The sequence below is a fragment of the Numenius arquata genome, chromosome 12 (genome assembly GCF_964106895.1).
Source record: "Numenius arquata chromosome 12, bNumArq3.hap1.1, whole genome shotgun sequence".
Lineage (NCBI taxonomy): Eukaryota > Metazoa > Chordata > Aves > Charadriiformes > Scolopacidae > Numenius > Numenius arquata.
In genome coordinates, this window is record NC_133587.1 from 24,927,578 (window position 1) to 24,946,577 (window position 19,000).

A 19,000-nucleotide genomic window follows, 5' to 3' on the forward strand; every position below is an offset into this window, starting at 1 on the left:
TTGAACTAATTTGTAAGTACTCATTTTTTATTTTTCTTATCTCTCTTGTACACCAGTGTGTCAATAAGAAGCTGCATTAAGGAAGGCTTTGTGCTCTTTTAACTTAACTCTGACTGACCCTCTGGTTTGGAATACTTTAAACACTATTAAATTTTTATTTTTATATCTCCCTTTATAGTCAGTAAGTTGAGCTGCGAACTTAAAATCCACAATGTAGGATTTTGTAGGAGGAAATGTTCAAGAACACAAAGAATACCATTTTAATCTCTAGATAGAGAATAAGATTATCCAATGTATTTGTGTAAAACAATACCAGAGAAGTCCAGGAGACTAACACCTGCTACCATAAAAAAGAAGTAGTCTTGAACATGAGATTTGATACTATAAAAAGCCATGAAGAATTACACAAAACAGTCTGATCATGTGTAATATAATTGTGAATAATGCAGTAAACCAAAAAATAACTTTATCATAGTAAAAAAATACATATGAAAATAAAAGGAGGATTCTGCCAACAAGTAAGAAAAACTCTGAAACTCTCTTTGGAAGTTAAAAATATTGCTTAAGATTCACTTGGCTCATCACCTTTAAAAACAAAAAGAAAATACTGTTGAGCATTGACATATAGTTACTATTTGAGATATTGCCCTGTGCAAAGGAGAAAATTAAACTGCCTTCAGTTTGCTTTAGATTATTCCTTTCAGATAAGAAGAAAAACACTGCAATCTCTTCTTATGGCAGAAATAAAGTGATGAAAAAAGTGATGAAACATACTTTTTTTTCAACATTGTTTCCCCCTCAAGCAATTTTAAATACCTTTATCATTGCTTGTGACACCTTATTAAAAAAATGTTCTGCGTAAGGAAGAACTGAGTATACTGGTCTTCAAGTATACTTCAAGACAAGAAAGAGACTTGGCACAAAGCTAGCAATAATCAGAAATTTTCCTTCAGAAATATTTTCCACAGGAAAATTGCAATTTTTCCAGAAAATGTCCATTTCCTCTCAGGAAAATCAAAATGAGGGCTCCCTGCCCAGACTGCTCTCATCAACTTTGTCATTGCAGAGAACAGGGAAACTGGTGAGAGCTTCGGAGGCTGGCAAGGAGGCTGACGTTACGCACTGGGGACTGGGACTTCTGCTCTCTCTAGTTTACCCCGGGGATAGCTACGACAAAAGAGACAGAGGGAGGAAAATGTGGTTGCTCAGCCTCAAGCTATTTAGAAGGCAACAGTCAAATTTTCTGCATAGAGGAAAAAATGAAATTGATAAAAGCCACCCAAGTATGTGGGGCTACGAATCTTTGTTTTCATTCTCCTGAAGCATTTTTTTTTCCATCAATAACGCCATGATTTTTTGTCAAAATTTCAGACGGATTTCCTTCTCTATGGGTATTTATTTCCACCTTCGTGCCACTTCTGTATAAAACACAGAAGAGCAAATGTGGGCTTTATGCAAAAGCCCCCAAAGGCAGTCTTGATTTAGTCTTTCCTGTGTATTTTGAAGAGGGAATTGAGCATAAATCTATAGAGCCAATACAGGGAGAAAGCTCCACAGGAGGAGAACCACAACTGTCAGGGTGTTGAACTCTCCATTATGGCAAGATCCTGTCAGTGCCGACATTGTATGGCTGGAACCTGCGGAACAAAGTCCTGGCTCTGCGGAAGTCAAGGACAATTGCCGTGTCAGCTAGAGCGTGCAAAAGTGATAGATGGTGCTATGGCAGCCCGTCTCTGGAGAGGACAGTGGAGGGCAATGGTAGGCGGGGAATAATTTCTTGTAATAATTTCTTGTGAGAAAAAGGAAATTTCCCCTAGTTGCCTCCAACTTCCTAAAGCATGAGTGTGATCTGAAACAGTGGATAAAATTAATAAATTGGGCTACATCTAGGTAGGCTGAAAACAGAGGGGCTGGTCAGCAGCAGTGCAGCAGCACCATTTCAGTATTAAACATCAAATCATGGGAGGCACCATTTGCTGAGGACACAGCTGTGTAAGGAAGTCACCCGGCAGAGGCATACCAGCCTCAGCAGTCCTGTGCCAGCCAGCAGTAACGGGAAGAGTCAATAGCTTGCTTTCTTCCACACCGTCATCCCCTAGACCCGACACACCTGCTTGGCAGATGAGGCTACGGATCCTGCCAAGAACATGCCATCACAGAGCGAGAAAGCACCTGCTCGATCTGCCTTCAAAAGCTGTCAAGCCTGGCCTTGCATCCCAGAAGCATGAAAAGGGAGTCAAAGGTGCACACATCTTCTAATGTGATGCACATTCTTCTAATGTATGGGGAGGAAGACACGTACTTGTATTTTCCACCTCTCAGGAAATCAGCATCTATTTAAAATCAACTTACTCTAACTGAGAAACAGACTGTAGTTGCATACATGCAACAGCCTTGTGGCAGAAGAGTTGGCACAATGGCCGGCTGGTGCTGTTCTCTCTGCTATGGCATACCCTTGGTCTCCTCTTGCTGAAGTGATGACCTGGAAATTAAAAATCTCAGCTAAAAAGATGCAGCAGAAATCCTCTCTGCCATATCCTGACCCAGTTGAAATCTGAAATCCTTGTATTAGCTACTACTTAGGTACCGCAGTGATAGGCACAATATGGATTAGATTTGAACACTGTAGAGAAGATTTTCCACTAGAAAATCCCCTAGGATCTCTCTCAAAGTAGCATTAAATTCAGGTCCACTGCAACAGTAACCACAAGTTGGGAAAATGTGTCAGCGTATCTTTCAGTTTTATGATAGATTATGATTTATAATGCATCTATTCCTAAGAGGATGGTATGAATTTTACAGGAAAAGTTTCTGCTAAAATATAACTCATGCTATATGCATATTTGTTTCTTTATGACTGTTGGATGACTGAAGAAATCCCTCCAAAAATATCAAATGAAAATGTCAGTCTTTTCCTTAAAAGGGTGGGGTTTTTTTGGTGAATCAAATGGTTCCATTTTTAGTCTCAGTTATTTATCTTTTCTGCCACATCACTGATGTTAATTAAACTCATTTGGGTAAACTAATGTAGAATGTATTCATTTGGAATGAATCCAGGAGTAAATCTGTGGCAAACTAGTTAACTAATGTTTTATAAATCAAGCTAATGGTTTAAATAATGTTATACAAGTTTAAATCCCAATTTATTTCTACTGTAATTCTTCTAATCACTCACTTTATAATGAAATGTCACACTAATGTCTTTTCAGCTACTGTGCTGCTTTAAATTGAGAGTATATGTTCCATTTCAAACCATGAAAACTAAAATATTCTTTATATATGTTATTATATTTGCTTAATATAGCCTTGATTAACACATTGTTTTAAACCAAAATATTTCTTCACAAGCTGTCCTGACATTTTAGTGCTTTCTTTTTTTATGAATATTTTCCTTTGTTTGAAAGAAAATAAATTACTGCATTAGAAGCATGTATATTGAGATACAATCAATAATATGGATTTAGGACCATGTTCACTTCACAGACTTGCTGTATTAAAACTATACGTAGTTTATCTTTTTAAGAGAGAAGAAAGACAAAACCAGAAAAACGTGGAAATGCTTGTTGGACAGAAAGCCATGACCATCTATTAGCTGTAATTCCCATGAGTAACAATGAAAATCTGCAACTACATTCATATTACACATACTTAATACTCACAATTCTACTGAGATCAATGGAAGTGAAGGGTCACCTGCCTACATTAAGGGTATTATATTTTTAAGGCCCTCGAGGCAATCAAACTGGAATTTACTATTTCACTCATGGTTTGCATGGTTAACACTATGTTCAATATACTTGTTTTTATATCTTTTAATTCTATAAAATTTATTGTGAGTGGTAGTATGTAGACCATCAGAAATACATTTATTGTTACCAGTAAGTGCCTTCAAAAGTCATTAAAGTATTATATTTTTTCCCTTCAGTATCAAACATTTTATAAAGCTAATACAACACCCAAATTGAAATCCTTATTACAGAAGATACTGTAAACGCAGTGCAATGTTACTGAATTCAATAATTCCTTATTGCATTGATATATTTCTAACGGATTTCATTGGATTGATGAATGCACTAGCAGTTTTTAAACTTATATTTAATAAACATAACGAGTAAAATTGTCAACATTTTAAAAGTGAGTAGTTCTTGAAGTTAAGAAGTTATGGTCATAAACTTGGGGTGATACACTCACCCAGATAAATCAAGCAGGAAGTCAAGTATCTGTTCAAATATATTGTTCAAATTGGTGATAATCTGTCACACAATTTATCTAAAAATCATTCTAAAATTGTACCTTGCTCTGAAGTTGTGTTAATTCTTTTGCAAATACACTGTCAATTGTGGCTGGCATCTGCTGATAGAGAGAGTTGGAAAGGTCTTTCTTAGCAGCTCCTTTATACTTCACCTAGAGAGGAGAAAAAGGCGACATATAACGCAAAAACTAAAATACAGTAATCATACAACCTATTTTTTCTTTTAAATAAAATGGTATAGACCGTTAGAACTGGAAAAATCTAATAAACTTTCAAGCAAATCAGATCTTTAAATAACAATTTTAAAATACTTTAGGTGGATGTGTCTAATTCCCAAAGCAATGCAAAGTATCTCCTAGTTAAATTCAATAATTTGGGAGGAAGTATAAAATAAGGTAAGCAAGGCAGTTATTTTTTCTGTCTTTTCTTAAATAATTTCCAAAAAAAACCAAAATTATCTTTTTTCTTTCCATTTTCCCAAATTTTGCACAATGGGAGCAATGAGAGGCCAACAAAAAATATTTTACAGTGGTAGCAATTAAATGTAATCAGAAAGGACAGGAACATTGAAGTTAGCATGTCTGCTATCATTTCTAGTTAGTCATCTCATATCACAGCCTCATTTTTAAATTACTTTTTATTTATCCTGTACTTTCTCCCCTGTTCAGTACTAGCAGTTCCTCACAAAAGGGTTTTATGAGACAGGCCAGAATAAAAGTTCAAAATCTGAGAGGCTTTTGCCTCAGATCTAAGTTTTTCAAATTCATAAAACAATAATGTCAAGGATTGCTGTGAAAGTAATCATAAATATCAAGGATATCTTAAATGATATTGTCTAATTAATTTATTTTCTCTGTGATATACAACTGTTCATTAGAGACTAGTTCCCCATATATATTATATATATCAATAATTTGCTGTAGTATTTGTTGCTGCTTCCCAAAACAGAGGGCTCTTTTTCACTGCAATAGGTGCTGCTGAGAATTTCAGCATACACGTTTTGCAAAAACAGGTTATGGGACACTAGAGGTCAGTAATTTACAAGATAAACCATCCGTCACATCACTGGCTGCAGGTAATGCTGCAATAAGCAACAGAGTGCTCAACAGTGTAATATCATAAAATACACAGGGTTTTAAATTTTGAAATTCCTTTATATCTCAAAGACTTTGATTAATAATTAGCAGCTTTTCTTTGGAAGCAGACAGATGGATTCAGTAAATTCTCTATATTGTACTTTTGTAGACTACAGTAGTCTGTCTCTTAGAAAGTATACTTTCATTACGTTTATGCCTCTTGGGACGTGCCACTCTTTCTCATAAAATATGAAGACAAATATAACAAAAATGTTCATTAGATGCATTTATAATGAATGTAGCCACACAGCAAACCGATGTGTGTCAGAAACAGAATATAGGATGTATATAAATTACATAACTCCAGACAGGGTTATTGGGATGTTCTTATTCGTAACGATGAAGGTAGGACAAAAATTGAGGCACTAAAACTTTAAGTCTTCCAAGGGTCACAGTGACAGAAAAATCACTCGGAACCAGCAGTTCCTGAACAAAAGCAACTCTGTCAGGTAGAACTCCTGCTGTTGTTCTCACTTGTGGAAATAATCAGAGATGCAATCCTGGGACATGAAGAGCTGGGAGTAAACTCTGCTCTGGCATTTTGGAAGCTGCCGTTCTCCCTTTGCCACCGCAGCTCTGTGTCTATGCCTGTGTGTATGCGAAGACCTAGAAACTCTGATGTGGGTACGCAGACATATGCATGCAAGCGCTCAGGGGACCTGCAGATGGCAGATCTCTGCCTCAGTCCCCTCGCTGAAGGAGGACAAGGGTGATGACAGGGTAACGATGTCCTTCCCTCCTTCTGCTTGATAGTCAGGCTGTGAATTCTCCGCAGCCGGGAAAGTGCGCACAGGTATAATTTGAAAACCCCACCGCTGCAGAATAACTAAGAAGAAATCCTTTTCTGACTCCTCAGTTTATCCATCCATAAAATGCGATAGCTAAGACCACCTCGGAACCATTAATAAAACATCTTTGAATCCCAGAATAAAAGCGTTGCATAATTCCAAATTATTATTACTCATATATACAGTTTACACTAATTACAGCGCTTTAAGTCACTTCAAACAGAATTGTTATTTGAAATAAGCCATCTTTCCGCTGCTTAAAAAACACCATAGTCAATTCAGAGAGTTTTTATGAGGCATAAGAAGCAAAGAAAATTCTTCAATCTTTTAGGTCTTACCTCAGAAATAAAAGCACCGAGACTTTTCACATGTTTTAGCTGCGGGGTGTCAGGTACAAATATACACTTGCCCTTAGATTTTTTAAATTCTTCTTTATAGTGTATCTACAAAGAGGAGAAAAAAGTTTAATTGTTCTTTTAAAAAAAAAAAAACCACAACAGAAAAAGAAACAATGGCTACTTTTATTGGTGGTGTTGTCATATTAATATTTATAGATATTATGCTGGGTAGCTTGCAAACACCTCAGGCTGGATCAAATTAGGCCACACAGGGAAATGCCCAGTTCTCACACACAGTACCAGGGTTATGAAAAAGGCACAGAACTCTTTAATAATAAAGATGAAAAAGATTTTTTTTTTTTCTACATCTACAACACATTTTCACCACTTTCATCACATAGATGTTCTAGTAGTTCCTTTAGAGAGGAAGGAGAATTGAATAAAGTATTTTCGCCTTGATCTCAAAAATAAAATTGCTAAACTAACTTCTAACACAGACCTAGCAAGCACTAGGTCTTATATCTGTATAAACCAATCAAAAGCCACTGCCAAAGGCTTTATGAATCCAAGAGTTAAATGAAGAAATTCAGAAGGGCACTGCCAAATCATTGCCTACAGAGCACCCCAACAGTTGTGACACGCAGGTAATATCAGAGTTTAAGAGCATTTCAATTTTAAATTGAGCCATTTTTTAAGTTATACGTATGCACAACAGGAACAATTTTTGATGCAAAACACCACAAGGTATTTTGGGGGAAAAAAACCCAAAGGTGTTTGTTGTGTTCTGTTTAAAGAGCCAACCTTTTTCTTACCACGGGGCAAACAATGTGGGCAGGTGTAGCAAGCAGTTACCAAAAAATAAATGCATGACTATTGATGAAGTCAGAACCACAGTTTGGAGTGGTGAGATTGCAAAGAGGATGAAGTCCATGAACGTGGTGAATGTGCAGGGATCTTTATTATGTAAGAACAGCATGTCTGTGATGAGACAGACTAAATACATTTTAAAGATAGACATCTTACATGGATAGCCTTAAATGCTTTTTGTAATATTTCTTTCTTTGTGCACAGAATAGTTTACTTCAATGTAAAATGAATTATTTAGTATTAAGCTTTCACGGTTATTATCTGCTACCATTTCTCTAACCTCGTTTTCACATTCTGCACAACAGCAGCTTGCATTCATGCACTCTAGACTTGCTGACAAGCACTGACAGAAGCAATATGATCTGCATCTGAGCAGTACAGAAATATGCAGTCTTAATTTCCTCTCTCTCTGAATCCTTAATGGATATCACAAGGTCTAGTCTATGCTCCTCTACAGGGACTTGGAAAATTCATGAGAAGGATGGTGGCTGACACAGAATCAGCTCCTGTACTTTCTGATGCAAACTTTTTGCTCACCACAAAATGGGATTAGAAAATGCCAGATTCATCTCAAACTGATGGCTACATAATCCTCACACATGAAATAATTTTGGTTACTATTAAGCTCATCTAGGTTTGGACTACTGAAGGGTTGTACATCCCATTACCGAATCGTATTGTCTGCCTATGTGGATTACAGTGTATTCTAAATAAAAACTGTTTGGCGAACAACGAGTGTAAAATTACTGTATGCCATCATTTTACTCCGAGACACACAAATCCAATGGTTCATGTAACCTGTATGTGACACCGTACCCCTAGGTAACTATAGAGCAATACAAAAAAAGGGCAGTTTTGTGATAAGCATGAGCAGGCACTTACTGTCATTCTGCACACGAGTACCAGCATGCGTGCATGGACTTGCAAGGCCAGGGGGGCAGAGAATGTGTACATGAACAGCTTTAAAAGGCTTCGTAGAATTATGGTCATTCGTGGTGATACAGCTGAGAAGTGATGGGGGAAATCTAAAGAGCTGACTGTCTACTGGTTAGGTTTGAGATTCTCTTAGGGGAGATGGGAGAGTCTTGCGGCTCCCAGCTTAGATAAATCACTCACAAATAACTGAGAGCTGGCTGTAATTACATCCATTTTAATTACAGAGCAATAATTCCATTTTTAAATCAAACATGAAAGCCTGCTAAGGTATCTCTTAACTGGGGGGGATGACATGACGCAACTAGAAGAAATAAAGTCATTGTGCTGTAGAAATCATGCTTTCAAAATAACTGAAAGCAGTAAGGATAAATGCCACCTCCTTATTCCTTTATTATTCACATTTATTACAGTAACCCATAGAGGCCACAAGATGCACGTAGGCTCAAACGAGCAATTTAGAGAGGACGTGTAACAAAATGCGTGGTAAACTCTGATCCAACACACTCTGTTCTGTTACAGAAGCGTCTGCATCACTTGGAATCAGAAAGATGGAAGATTAGATGGGATAAGTATAATGAAGTCATTACATCTGCACTTATAAAGTGTATTTATGGTAAATGATGTAAGCTAGAGGCTTAAGAGGTTGGCTATGACTGAACATAACCAATGGCTGGAAGGAATATGCAGAGAAGTTAATATCCCTCTTCAAAGTTTGGGGTTACAAACTCAAATGTCTAAAATACTGAATTGGAAATTTTGCCTGTGAGTGTGACTTATCCTTCACCACAAAATACACTGTTTAGGTTGAGTAGATCTGGTAAGCCTTGCGAAAAAGCAGATAAGTAGTAGAATTTGCAAAAGGCGGCCTGGAGCAACCACTGCTCTTTTGATATACTTTTGAAGTCCAATAGCTCACTAAGGGCCCAATTTTTAATAGCTCTCTCCTGATCTCTTTCTTCTCCCTGACTCATGATAAAACTACCCTGACCAGCAGCACAGCTATACAGTAAGGGTGGATTAAAATTCCTAGACAACCACCAAAACAGTAAACTTAAAATTGCATTTTTTTCTTAATGGATGTTATGTGGCAAGATCAACTTTATGAAACAAGGGCATCCACTCTTTAGGCTGAACCTTCCTAGCTCACCAAGGCAATTCATCTCACCATGGCCTGTTCCATCAGCATTTTTCCCAGGGGAAACACAGGAGGACACTGTGGGCAAAAAGGAAGGCTCTGAGGGTAACAGCTTAATCTGAGCAGCCACCTTTCCTTTGTATTCAGGGACACGTATTAATCTGAGTATACTCAAAAAACTGTTCTTGGTATCTTGACATCAGTGAGGTAACTATGTTGACAGTCATCGTGCCAAGATCCATTAGAGAACTGTCATCTCTCAAAGACCCCTTTAAACTTAGAAAAGCCACAAAAACATCTTAATGTTCTTATCTAGCTCTTACGCTAAACCGAAAGGGAACTTTCTTCTATTAAGGATTCCCTTCTCAACCCTACATTTCTGAATTTATATCTCGTAAGACCAAGAGCTGTGTCAGACCACAGATCCATCTAATACAAAATCCTCTGTGGCCACAGAAATGTAAAAAAGAATATGAGAACAGGCCAAGCATACAGTATCACTGCCCCACAGTATTTTACTAGTCTCCAGCAATTTGGACCTCAAAGTCCTCCTGAGTTAGGGGCTGTTACTAGTGATGGCAGAGGAACAGCTCCACCATGAATTAGGTGGTCACAAGCCTATTGATATCAGTGGAAAGGAACTCCTTTTCTGTACTTGACTCTTAGGTCTTCTTGGTCCTTGCTTTATAACAAAGAGACATGCTAAAGCAAAGTTGGACTCTGTATAAGGACAGTTAAATGGCAAGTAGCATTTTTTGCTATAGGGGAAAAGAAGCACTGGTACCACACATTACCAAAATTCTGCAGAATCTTCAGAAGAAGAGTGTCTGCCTCTCTATCAAAAAGGATTATGATAGTTTGATCAATGATCATTTTTTTAAAATAATAATTCTGCTCTCTGTTTATGACAGTATTCACAACATGGCACCACAGCATCGAAACAAAGAAGAGATGAAAATATACCAAAATGTAAATAATACAAGCAAATGGACAGGCTCAATTTCAATATGGAAGAGAAAAGACCTGGAAAGGAAGGTAATTCATAAAAATCAAACACACCTGACTTTCTGAAAATATCTGTCAAATAAAATTGCATAATGGAGGAAGATTAAATGAAATGGCTTTAGGGAGAAGCAATCCAGGGGGTATCACAGCCACAGAACAAACATCTGCCAACCTCAAATGAAAAGGGGGATTTCCTCAAGAACTGGAGGACATAAACACTTCACACCTTCCCCTACCTACAGTTCAAGGATGGCAGTTACGCACGCACTACGGGCTGCCGGCCTAACACTTTTTTAAAACCAGCTTGCCAAATTAAAGTCAGCCTGCGAAGAACGCAGGGCAAGCATAATGCAACTCCAGTATCTCACTCAAGAGCACTCCTGGCCCTGTGTTCTGATGGAGGAGCTGCGCTGACAGCTCCACCGGCAGAAAAGGACAATCACCTGGTCTCGTGGTCAGTAAGGACACAGGCTGCTGCGTCAAGGTCATCTTAGGCAAGCACCATGAAACCGTTGCACACCTAAAATGTACAGATGTACATCAACGGTACATCCACACAAACAGCAATTTGTGCAAAGACTCATGCTAAAAAGGATAAAGAATATATAAAAATTTCTGAACATTAGTGAGTCAAAAAACAAAGGCAAGAATGCAAATTCCTTGCAGTCTATTGGCCTCCACAATGAAGTGTGCAGGGTAAGGAACTTATGCCTCAGCACAAAGGACTTCACCGGTCATAAGAAATTCCAATTATAGAAAAAAATCTGGGAAACAAAATTCACCCCCTTATATACGCCAATGAAGCCGATGAAGAAACACCTGCTGATTTCAGTGGAGGCTGAATAGGGCCCCAATACTGGATGCCATTTTTAAACACAGAGTCTCTTCTTTGAAATTAAATTGGTCTGGACCATTACATATTTCTACTGCTTTGAAAGCAGGAATGGCACTTTGCCATTATACTTTACATATCTCAAGGAAAATTTAACACACTTGCAGGGTAAAGGCATCACAAATTTTCAGCAAAAGCCCACAACATCGAACCATTATAGGCTTCAGAAACCTGGCTTGACTTAGTTATTCATCTTAGCTCCCAAGCCCCTGCAGACAATCAGAGAAAGTACAGCCACTCCATTTATCAGTTAATTAACAGCCACAGCCAATATTATTCTTAATGGGTACACAGCACAGTAATAATTCCTTTTCAATTAAAGAAAATATTTCTTTAGCATTTTTCAGGGAGTTTTTGCCTTTAAGAACAGCAACCATGTATAGAAATGAGTGGCATGGAAGCAATAAATATATTTTGGGTCAGATAAGTGCTCTAGGTCCATTTTCATTTTGGCCTTTACATGAGTTGACAGGGACTTATTGTACCATATGCCATTATTTTCCCAAAGAAAGCATGTAGATAACCACCAGTAAAAACATTAACACCTAATAGCTACTATCTAAAGTAGCTTGAGATTACAAAGGAGCCATCTTGGTAGCTTCTCTTAAGGTTCTATCCAATTTTCAGTAATCTTTTTGGGAAAATTAAAGTATGTCAAGTCACACTTTCAAGCCGACACCGTAACACCTACACATCCCAGATAGTGGTTTTCTGAGTTACCTATTCTTTTCTGGTACATAAGCCCTAATAATTTATACCTTAAGCGTAGATTCTGTATGTTCTCATAAAATCAACATACTCATTTCACCTTGAACAATAACATCCCAAATCTAAATATCAGATTACAACATAACAGGAGCCAGAAGTCAATTTTTGGTTTCTTCAGAAGAACGCTTGTTAAAGTCCCTCTCTCCTCAGTAATGTCTCATCTGCTGACAGCCACCATCTTCACAGGAGAAACATCACCCTAACTCCCATTCACACGAAGGGACAAAGTTACTTTTCAGACACACATTCCCTGAGGGACACAGAAATAAACTTCCACCAAGGTAAATCTGATGCTGTTATGTGGAAGCAATTGGATCTCCTCCAATTTGAAATGTCTTGGATCTAATCTATCATGCTTATGTAATGTCTATATCTGATTGGCAGCTTTAAAAATCTATAGTAACTAAGTCAAGAATTTTCTAGCTAAATAATTTTTAAACATATTCTAGCATTTCAGTGGAATCTTTCCATAAGTGTAAGTCAATAATAATATGCTATGCAGTTTTGAGCACCTATCACCACAGACTAATAGATAACACTGAAAATTCATCTATTTTTATCCTCCCTCCTTACAGCTATGTATACTGGCACCCAGATCTGTTCTAACCAATCAAGCTTCATAGCATTAGGCTATAACTCCAAAAAAACCTACATTTTTCCAATGAAATCAGCCAAGGTGTTCTCATGGGCAACACCCTCCGCCCGAGACCCACTTTTTGGAACATTCTCCTTCCTAAGGCCTAGGCTTCATACCGTTCAAATGCTCTGAAAAGCTCATACTTTTGCAGCTGATAATTTAAGGTACCAGAGTAGGCTCTGCTTTTCTATTATTCTGTGTGCTTTTATATTTGACCCTTGGATGGGCACACACTGCACTGTACATATCTGAAAAAAATACGTATCGTAAACATAAAGCCACTGGAAAGAGAAATGCAAATGTAAGGATGCAAACAGTCACCACCACTTACGTCACTTATTATTTCACTGCATTTTCGGGCCAGTTCCATATTTCTGTCCTCAATAACAGGCTTGAGGAAGACCTGTAAGAGAAAAGGAATCATTTCAGGTTTATTGTCCTAAAAGGGTACCAATAGAAGGAAATAAGTACTTTTCAAAGCTATTGGGGTTTAACTCACCTTTTCTTCTTCCTCCCCATCCTCATTTTCATCTTCCCTGAAATCCTGAATGACAGATACTCGCATTTTAATACTTTGCAGAAAACAACAATGAGAACTCTAACAAGGTTCAGGGCTGCAGGAAATGGCTCAGACCCTACAGTATGCCTGGAATCAATGCTTCATTTGTGTCCTCCACTGCACTTAACTCTACCAAGGCTCCTTCCTTATTTAGGCAGCACTTGACAGTCTTTATCTGAACAATTCAGTGAGTGAACCGAAAGGCATTGCAGATGGCCTTGTTAGCTATCAGTCGCACCAGAGCTAATGCTTTCTTACAGATAAAATATAATTAAATGACCTATCCCAGTCAACTATTTTTAATGACTATGAACACACTTAATTAAAATACTGTGATGCTGCTAATTCATAACTTAAGTAATTTAGTAAAATTAGCAGGCTTAAAAGGGGAATATTGACTCCAGGGTTATGGGAAAACTGCCCAGTTCTAAGATCCAAGGCATCACCGACTCCAAAAACAGTTATCACAAATATTTTCTTGGTTCAATAACAGAGCTTTCTGATTAAAAAAAACCCCACGCTATTCTCATTTTCCAGTAGGTGTAACCGCTAGTAAATTTTTTCAGGAAATACCCCTTTTCCACAAAGCACATAAAATTCCTTAAATGTTTTGCATATTAGGTCAGCTGAAGGTTAAGCCTGTGCATACATAGATACAAACACATCTCTATACTTACAAGTATACATGGCTATGTATTTACACAAACATGAATTTTCCTTCACTGTTAAAAACTGTCTTGTCTGTAGACTCAAAACCAGCCTTTTTCAGTATGAAGTCATTGACTCCAGCTGCAATGAAACTGATAGATATCCTTGTGCCGATGGATAGAGTGTCACAGTGCTTGTTTCTGTAAAACAAGCAAAGAGGTATTACAGGACTAGTTGGAGTAACCAGCATTTTAACATTCTTTTTCTTCTCATTTTATAGAGGTCATGATTTTCAACTTTATCTAGCAAAGTGATTCACCGCTACACAGCTTTGCAATCAGGCAAAGATATATGGAATGTGTACTGTTAAATAACCTCTTCCAAGAATTTTAAGTACTTGTGCCCAAACACAATGTCCTTAGAGCTTATTTAAAAACACACATTTCCTTAGAAAAAGAAACATTTCAAAGAGAAGGACAAATACAGTATTTGACTTAGTTAAGGTCTGAAAACCTGAAAAAAATATCAAGAACAAAGGCACAGGCTGCTTTCAGTCTATAGTAACCAAGAGGTCGGATTCTTTATACGTTAATAGTACAGAGAGCTTCAAGATTTTCCATTCAACTATTTCAAGTATGAGCTCCTAAAGTTCAGATTTGGATTGGCATTGCTGAAGTTAAGGCTGAAACCAAGAAGTCTGGCTTATATAGGTGAGGATTACCTGTAATTTATGCTGACTACTTTTGGAGCTCAGGATGTTTCACCATTATAGAAACAAATGGTTTAGTCTTATAAGATGGGTATTCACAGTAACAGGTCATTTTTGAAGATTATGGCCACAGGAAATATATTCATAAACAACAGACTCGTGCATGATTTCAAGGACCACATGTTAAGGACACAGAGTGCCTACAAAAGTGCCAGACAGAAATACAGCACCAAGGCTTCATTTGGAGATTTTTGTGATAATATTGCAAATACTACATTCTTCCAGCACAGTTAATTTCCCTTTCCTTCCTACATTTAATAAAATTCTTAAGTGGAGACATTGAAAAATATTTTACAGAGTTGAGAAGAGCTATTAGTAGCTGCAAAGCTTGCTGAATATGAGGAAATCTTTTGCTATTTTTTGCACCGGAAAGCAAATATGGTCAAAATCACAAAGTCAAAACTGTTCAGGTTTGCAGGGGGAAGAGGAGGCTGTTCAGCTTTTTAACATGCTTACATTGTATCTGCTGGTTGTTCAGCAGCTGCATACCAAAGCTTACATATTAATCATGGTTTTCCTGTAATGGTTTCTACTTAATGAAGATCTGCTTTCTCTTTAGCATGATCTTCAAGTCATTTGATAGAATTTATTTTTTCCATTTTTACATCATCTGGGTCAGGCATAACTGAGCGTCCAAATATGCTACGTTCCATGTAACTTATTAATATGGGAATTGCAAGACAGCTGCTATAACTCATCATATTAAAGAAAAATATAATACTCTGCACAAAGGGAGCAAGGGAAAAAATATCACACTATCAACTAACCATACACAAGTTATTCAAAATGGCACTCTTCGCATAACAGATGCAATAAGAGACTATGACACAGAAACCTGCCTCCCTTTTTAGCATCCTCCTCAAAACACTGAATCCTGTGAGATAACACTCATTGTGCAATAAAGCAAGCCTGAAAATTAAATATATCCAGATATAATTCAGAGAAGAGTTTGTTATGACCATTTAAGAGTTGCATGGTTTAGAAGTGCATTGTCATTCTACTAGCAGCCTGCAGGTCAAGAGGAAGCTTAGATTACTTCCATAAGAAGCAATATTAAAAAGAATTAGGATCAGCAGGCATGTTTGGCACAGCAAATGTTTGTGTATATTTACAGATACTTTAAAAACTACTCTAAAAATACTAAATCTAATCTGAATAAAGACCTAGTTAAAATGATGAGCTTTGCATCCCCAAAAAGTCTTTGAAGGATGTTGTAAAGACGACTTTTCACCTACAAAACCTGCATTTTACCAAACCTCCAAACTGACACTTCTAAACCATTTTCCACTGTATATAATGGAATAATCTGTAGTCATTTGTTCTGGCATGAAACAGCACACATTAAACAAAATCCAATTGCACAGAATTTTAAGGAAACGCTGTAATGGACTGCTAAGCTGTGTATACACAACAATATTTGTATGCATACAGAGCAAAAAATAACTTTATTATTGCATTATAGATATCTTAAAATGCACAAAACAGGTAGAAAATGGTTCTTCAGGGAAGTACTCAATATGAACTCATTCAAATTTTGTAAGGGAATGCTGCATAGCTCCACATTGCCACTTCCAGCCACCCCGCATGGAAGTTTCACATCTTGGTTCAAATTCAGCCTTAAGAATGAGGTTATTTTGTTGAAGAAGCTGCAATAAAATCAATATAACTGTGCCGTGTCCAGATTGTTCACAGAAGCACAGTATTTGCAGTACACAGTCTTCATTGTGCATGAACTTCTGATAGAGAAGACAAGCCTTCTATAAGCAAACTGTACAGTTTATCCTAAGAAAGGAGACAGCTTAATCTCCCCATGCTTACAGCCATCATTCAGTTGTATCGATGTACTATTTTTTGACACAGAACGATAGTCAAATACTTGGCCTAAATGCATATCTGCTGATGAGGCAGAAGGGGAAGAAACATGGTGGTTACTGTAAAGGAGCCCAAGTCCCCATGAGTCCCCCATGGCCCTGCATGCCAATGGTTCAGGCACACAGCTGTGCACCTTTCCTGCTTTGATCAGACACAGCTGTGTCCCCATCTGGCCAAAGCCCTGCCATCTTCTCGTCCCTTTATCAATCTTTTAAGAAATACATTTGGGAGATGTTAGCCCAGAAAGTTAAAAGGCTTCATCTCCGTTTGGCCCTGATACACATAACAATATAGTAGTTGCGCACAGTTCTGTCACCGAACAGACAACATCATTGGACTTTTTTGGCATAATCCCCAAAAGCCTTCTGAGATCTGCAACATCCACATGTACTGTTGAGCTGAAAAGACTTCTCTACCATTTCACAGAATATCAGGAACTGTGCTTGTCCTAGAAAAGATACTAGAAACATCACAATCTCAAACGTATTTAGCAGAGTTCCTCATGGGGTACTTGGACATAGGTCACAAGTTTTCTACAGAAGTTAAAGACTGAGGCACTTCAGCTGGAAAACCTGCACAGCATTACAGTGAGAGGTATATACATGCAATGAATACGCTCCTTTCAATTCTGGACTGAAAATGTAGTAAGAAAAGAGGTAGAGTTTTAGTGCTTTAACTATTCTGCTTCCAATGAGTTAAAAATCAACCCACATAGGTCCCTGAAATGAAAATGTTACTTTCTGTTCTCGCTGGACAGACACACACATCACTGAAATAAGTACAATTAATTCAACACAACACAGCTGGTGGCCTCTTTTCAAGAAGCACACAAGGCATTTGTAAGTGCTGAGATCCAATTACTTCTCATTTCTAGAAATACTCATCTATCAGACTGGAAGTTACTAGCAGCCCTGCATAAGGAAGTTCATAGTTAGGCTATCAGCATTGCAATCACAAACAGAAAGAAAGCAAGGGATCCCAGCCTGCCAATTTTAACTTCCCCTGAACATGAAATACTAATTAACTTTAACAGAAGAAATTCAAGAGATAGTTCTATTTAGAAAAAAAGCTTGTCAATAAACTCGTATCTGTCAGATCATTAGCACTGCATTTATCAACAACACCTCAAAACCTGCAAATATCTCCTGGTTCTAACCTAATATTTTCATTCAGTGAAAGTTATTTCATTTAAGGTTTTGGTAAAGTAGAGAAGTGGCAATGGTATTTTTAAAGATGAATACAAATGAGACGTGAGAATACTGATTTGCAAATCCCAGAAAACCTAATGAATACATAAATACGGACATTTTTTGCAAACACGTACTCACGGAGACATCTAGCCCAACTGGATCTTGATGACAGAGCATTTAAGATGTCTGTTAACATGCAACTAGTTTCACATAATAATAGCCAATCTAATCTAGTTACCAGAAGCAGGATAGCTACACTAGCATGACACTGCCTGAGTTAATAAGCTCTTTCCCACACTGCTAATTATCCTGAAAAATGAACTCATTCAGAAGTGGGAGTATTTATCAGGGCACAAGATTGTGCCATGGCAGATGTAACCTTAGCTGTGATCAGCAACAATACATTGAAATAAACCAGCATAAAGCTTTTTCAGATACTAATGTATTCTAAAAAAACTCAGCTTCATTTTTCTGACAATATTCATAATCGCCTATTACGTTTACACAATAGTTTTCAACCCTCAAAGATGGCATTTCCTAAGTGGGATGTACAGTTTCACCTTTTTTTTTTTTTCTAATTTTTCATTTGTCAAGAAATTAAATCCTCAATAATGGAAGAATTTGGTCTTTCCATCCCCTAATATTTTCAGTTTAACCCAAAGCCTGAAAAATCTACCACTCCTACAGCTCTCTTTACACGTTGATGCATCAGGAGCTAAGATCAGAATCAGCCACATTTGACTGCATTGCAACTGTTTAATCCACTCTTCCTGACGTAGCATTTCTCTTTCTCACTGAGTATCATAAAACCTCCCTCCCCTTATTCAAGTGTCCAGCTAGGTACAGGAGTCCACCAGAGATAACAGCTCTGGAGCCCAGCAGCTCAGGCTCTTCAGCACTCCTCAATCTCTCACTAGTGCCATTACAACATTAAATAGTCAAGACATTTATTCCTATTACCTACAAAACTGGAGCCCTGACGCTAGTCCCGTATGCTAGTAATTGAGAGAACCTGCACACTCCTGCCCTGTAGCAATCCCTCTGCCCTGAAACTTGTGGCTGAGATTTCATAAGGCTTTTCTACAGAAGATGGCTAGCGAATGAAATTATCCCCTGCCTGGGTTAGTGTGTGAGGTAGCGATAAAAGCAAGATCACATTCGGCAGAAGAGGGATTCAACAGAGAAGTTACAGCTTTTCTCGCAGGACT

The 19,000-nt window shown here is 37.7% G+C and overlaps 1 protein-coding gene across 4 annotated transcripts in view; it reads right to left on the bottom strand.

Annotated features, from left to right (window-relative positions):
- NEBL (nebulette) overlaps window positions 1-19,000 on the bottom strand; it is a 273,379-nt gene that overhangs the window by 89,748 nt on the left and 164,631 nt on the right. The window contains exons 1-4 of one of the 4 annotated variants that reach the window (XM_074157124.1): window positions 13,254-13,319; window positions 13,086-13,193; window positions 6,515-6,619; window positions 4,294-4,404 (exon numbers count right to left, since the gene is read on the bottom strand). The exons of the other annotated variants lie outside the window; for them this stretch is intronic. Of the exons in view, the coding sequence (XP_074013225.1) occupies window positions 4,294-4,404; window positions 6,515-6,619; window positions 13,086-13,193; window positions 13,254-13,319 (390 nt within the window). Of the gene's footprint in view, window positions 1-4,293; window positions 4,405-6,514; window positions 6,620-13,085; window positions 13,194-13,253; window positions 13,320-19,000 lie in introns of those variants that run through there. 4 annotated transcript variants of the gene reach the window in all.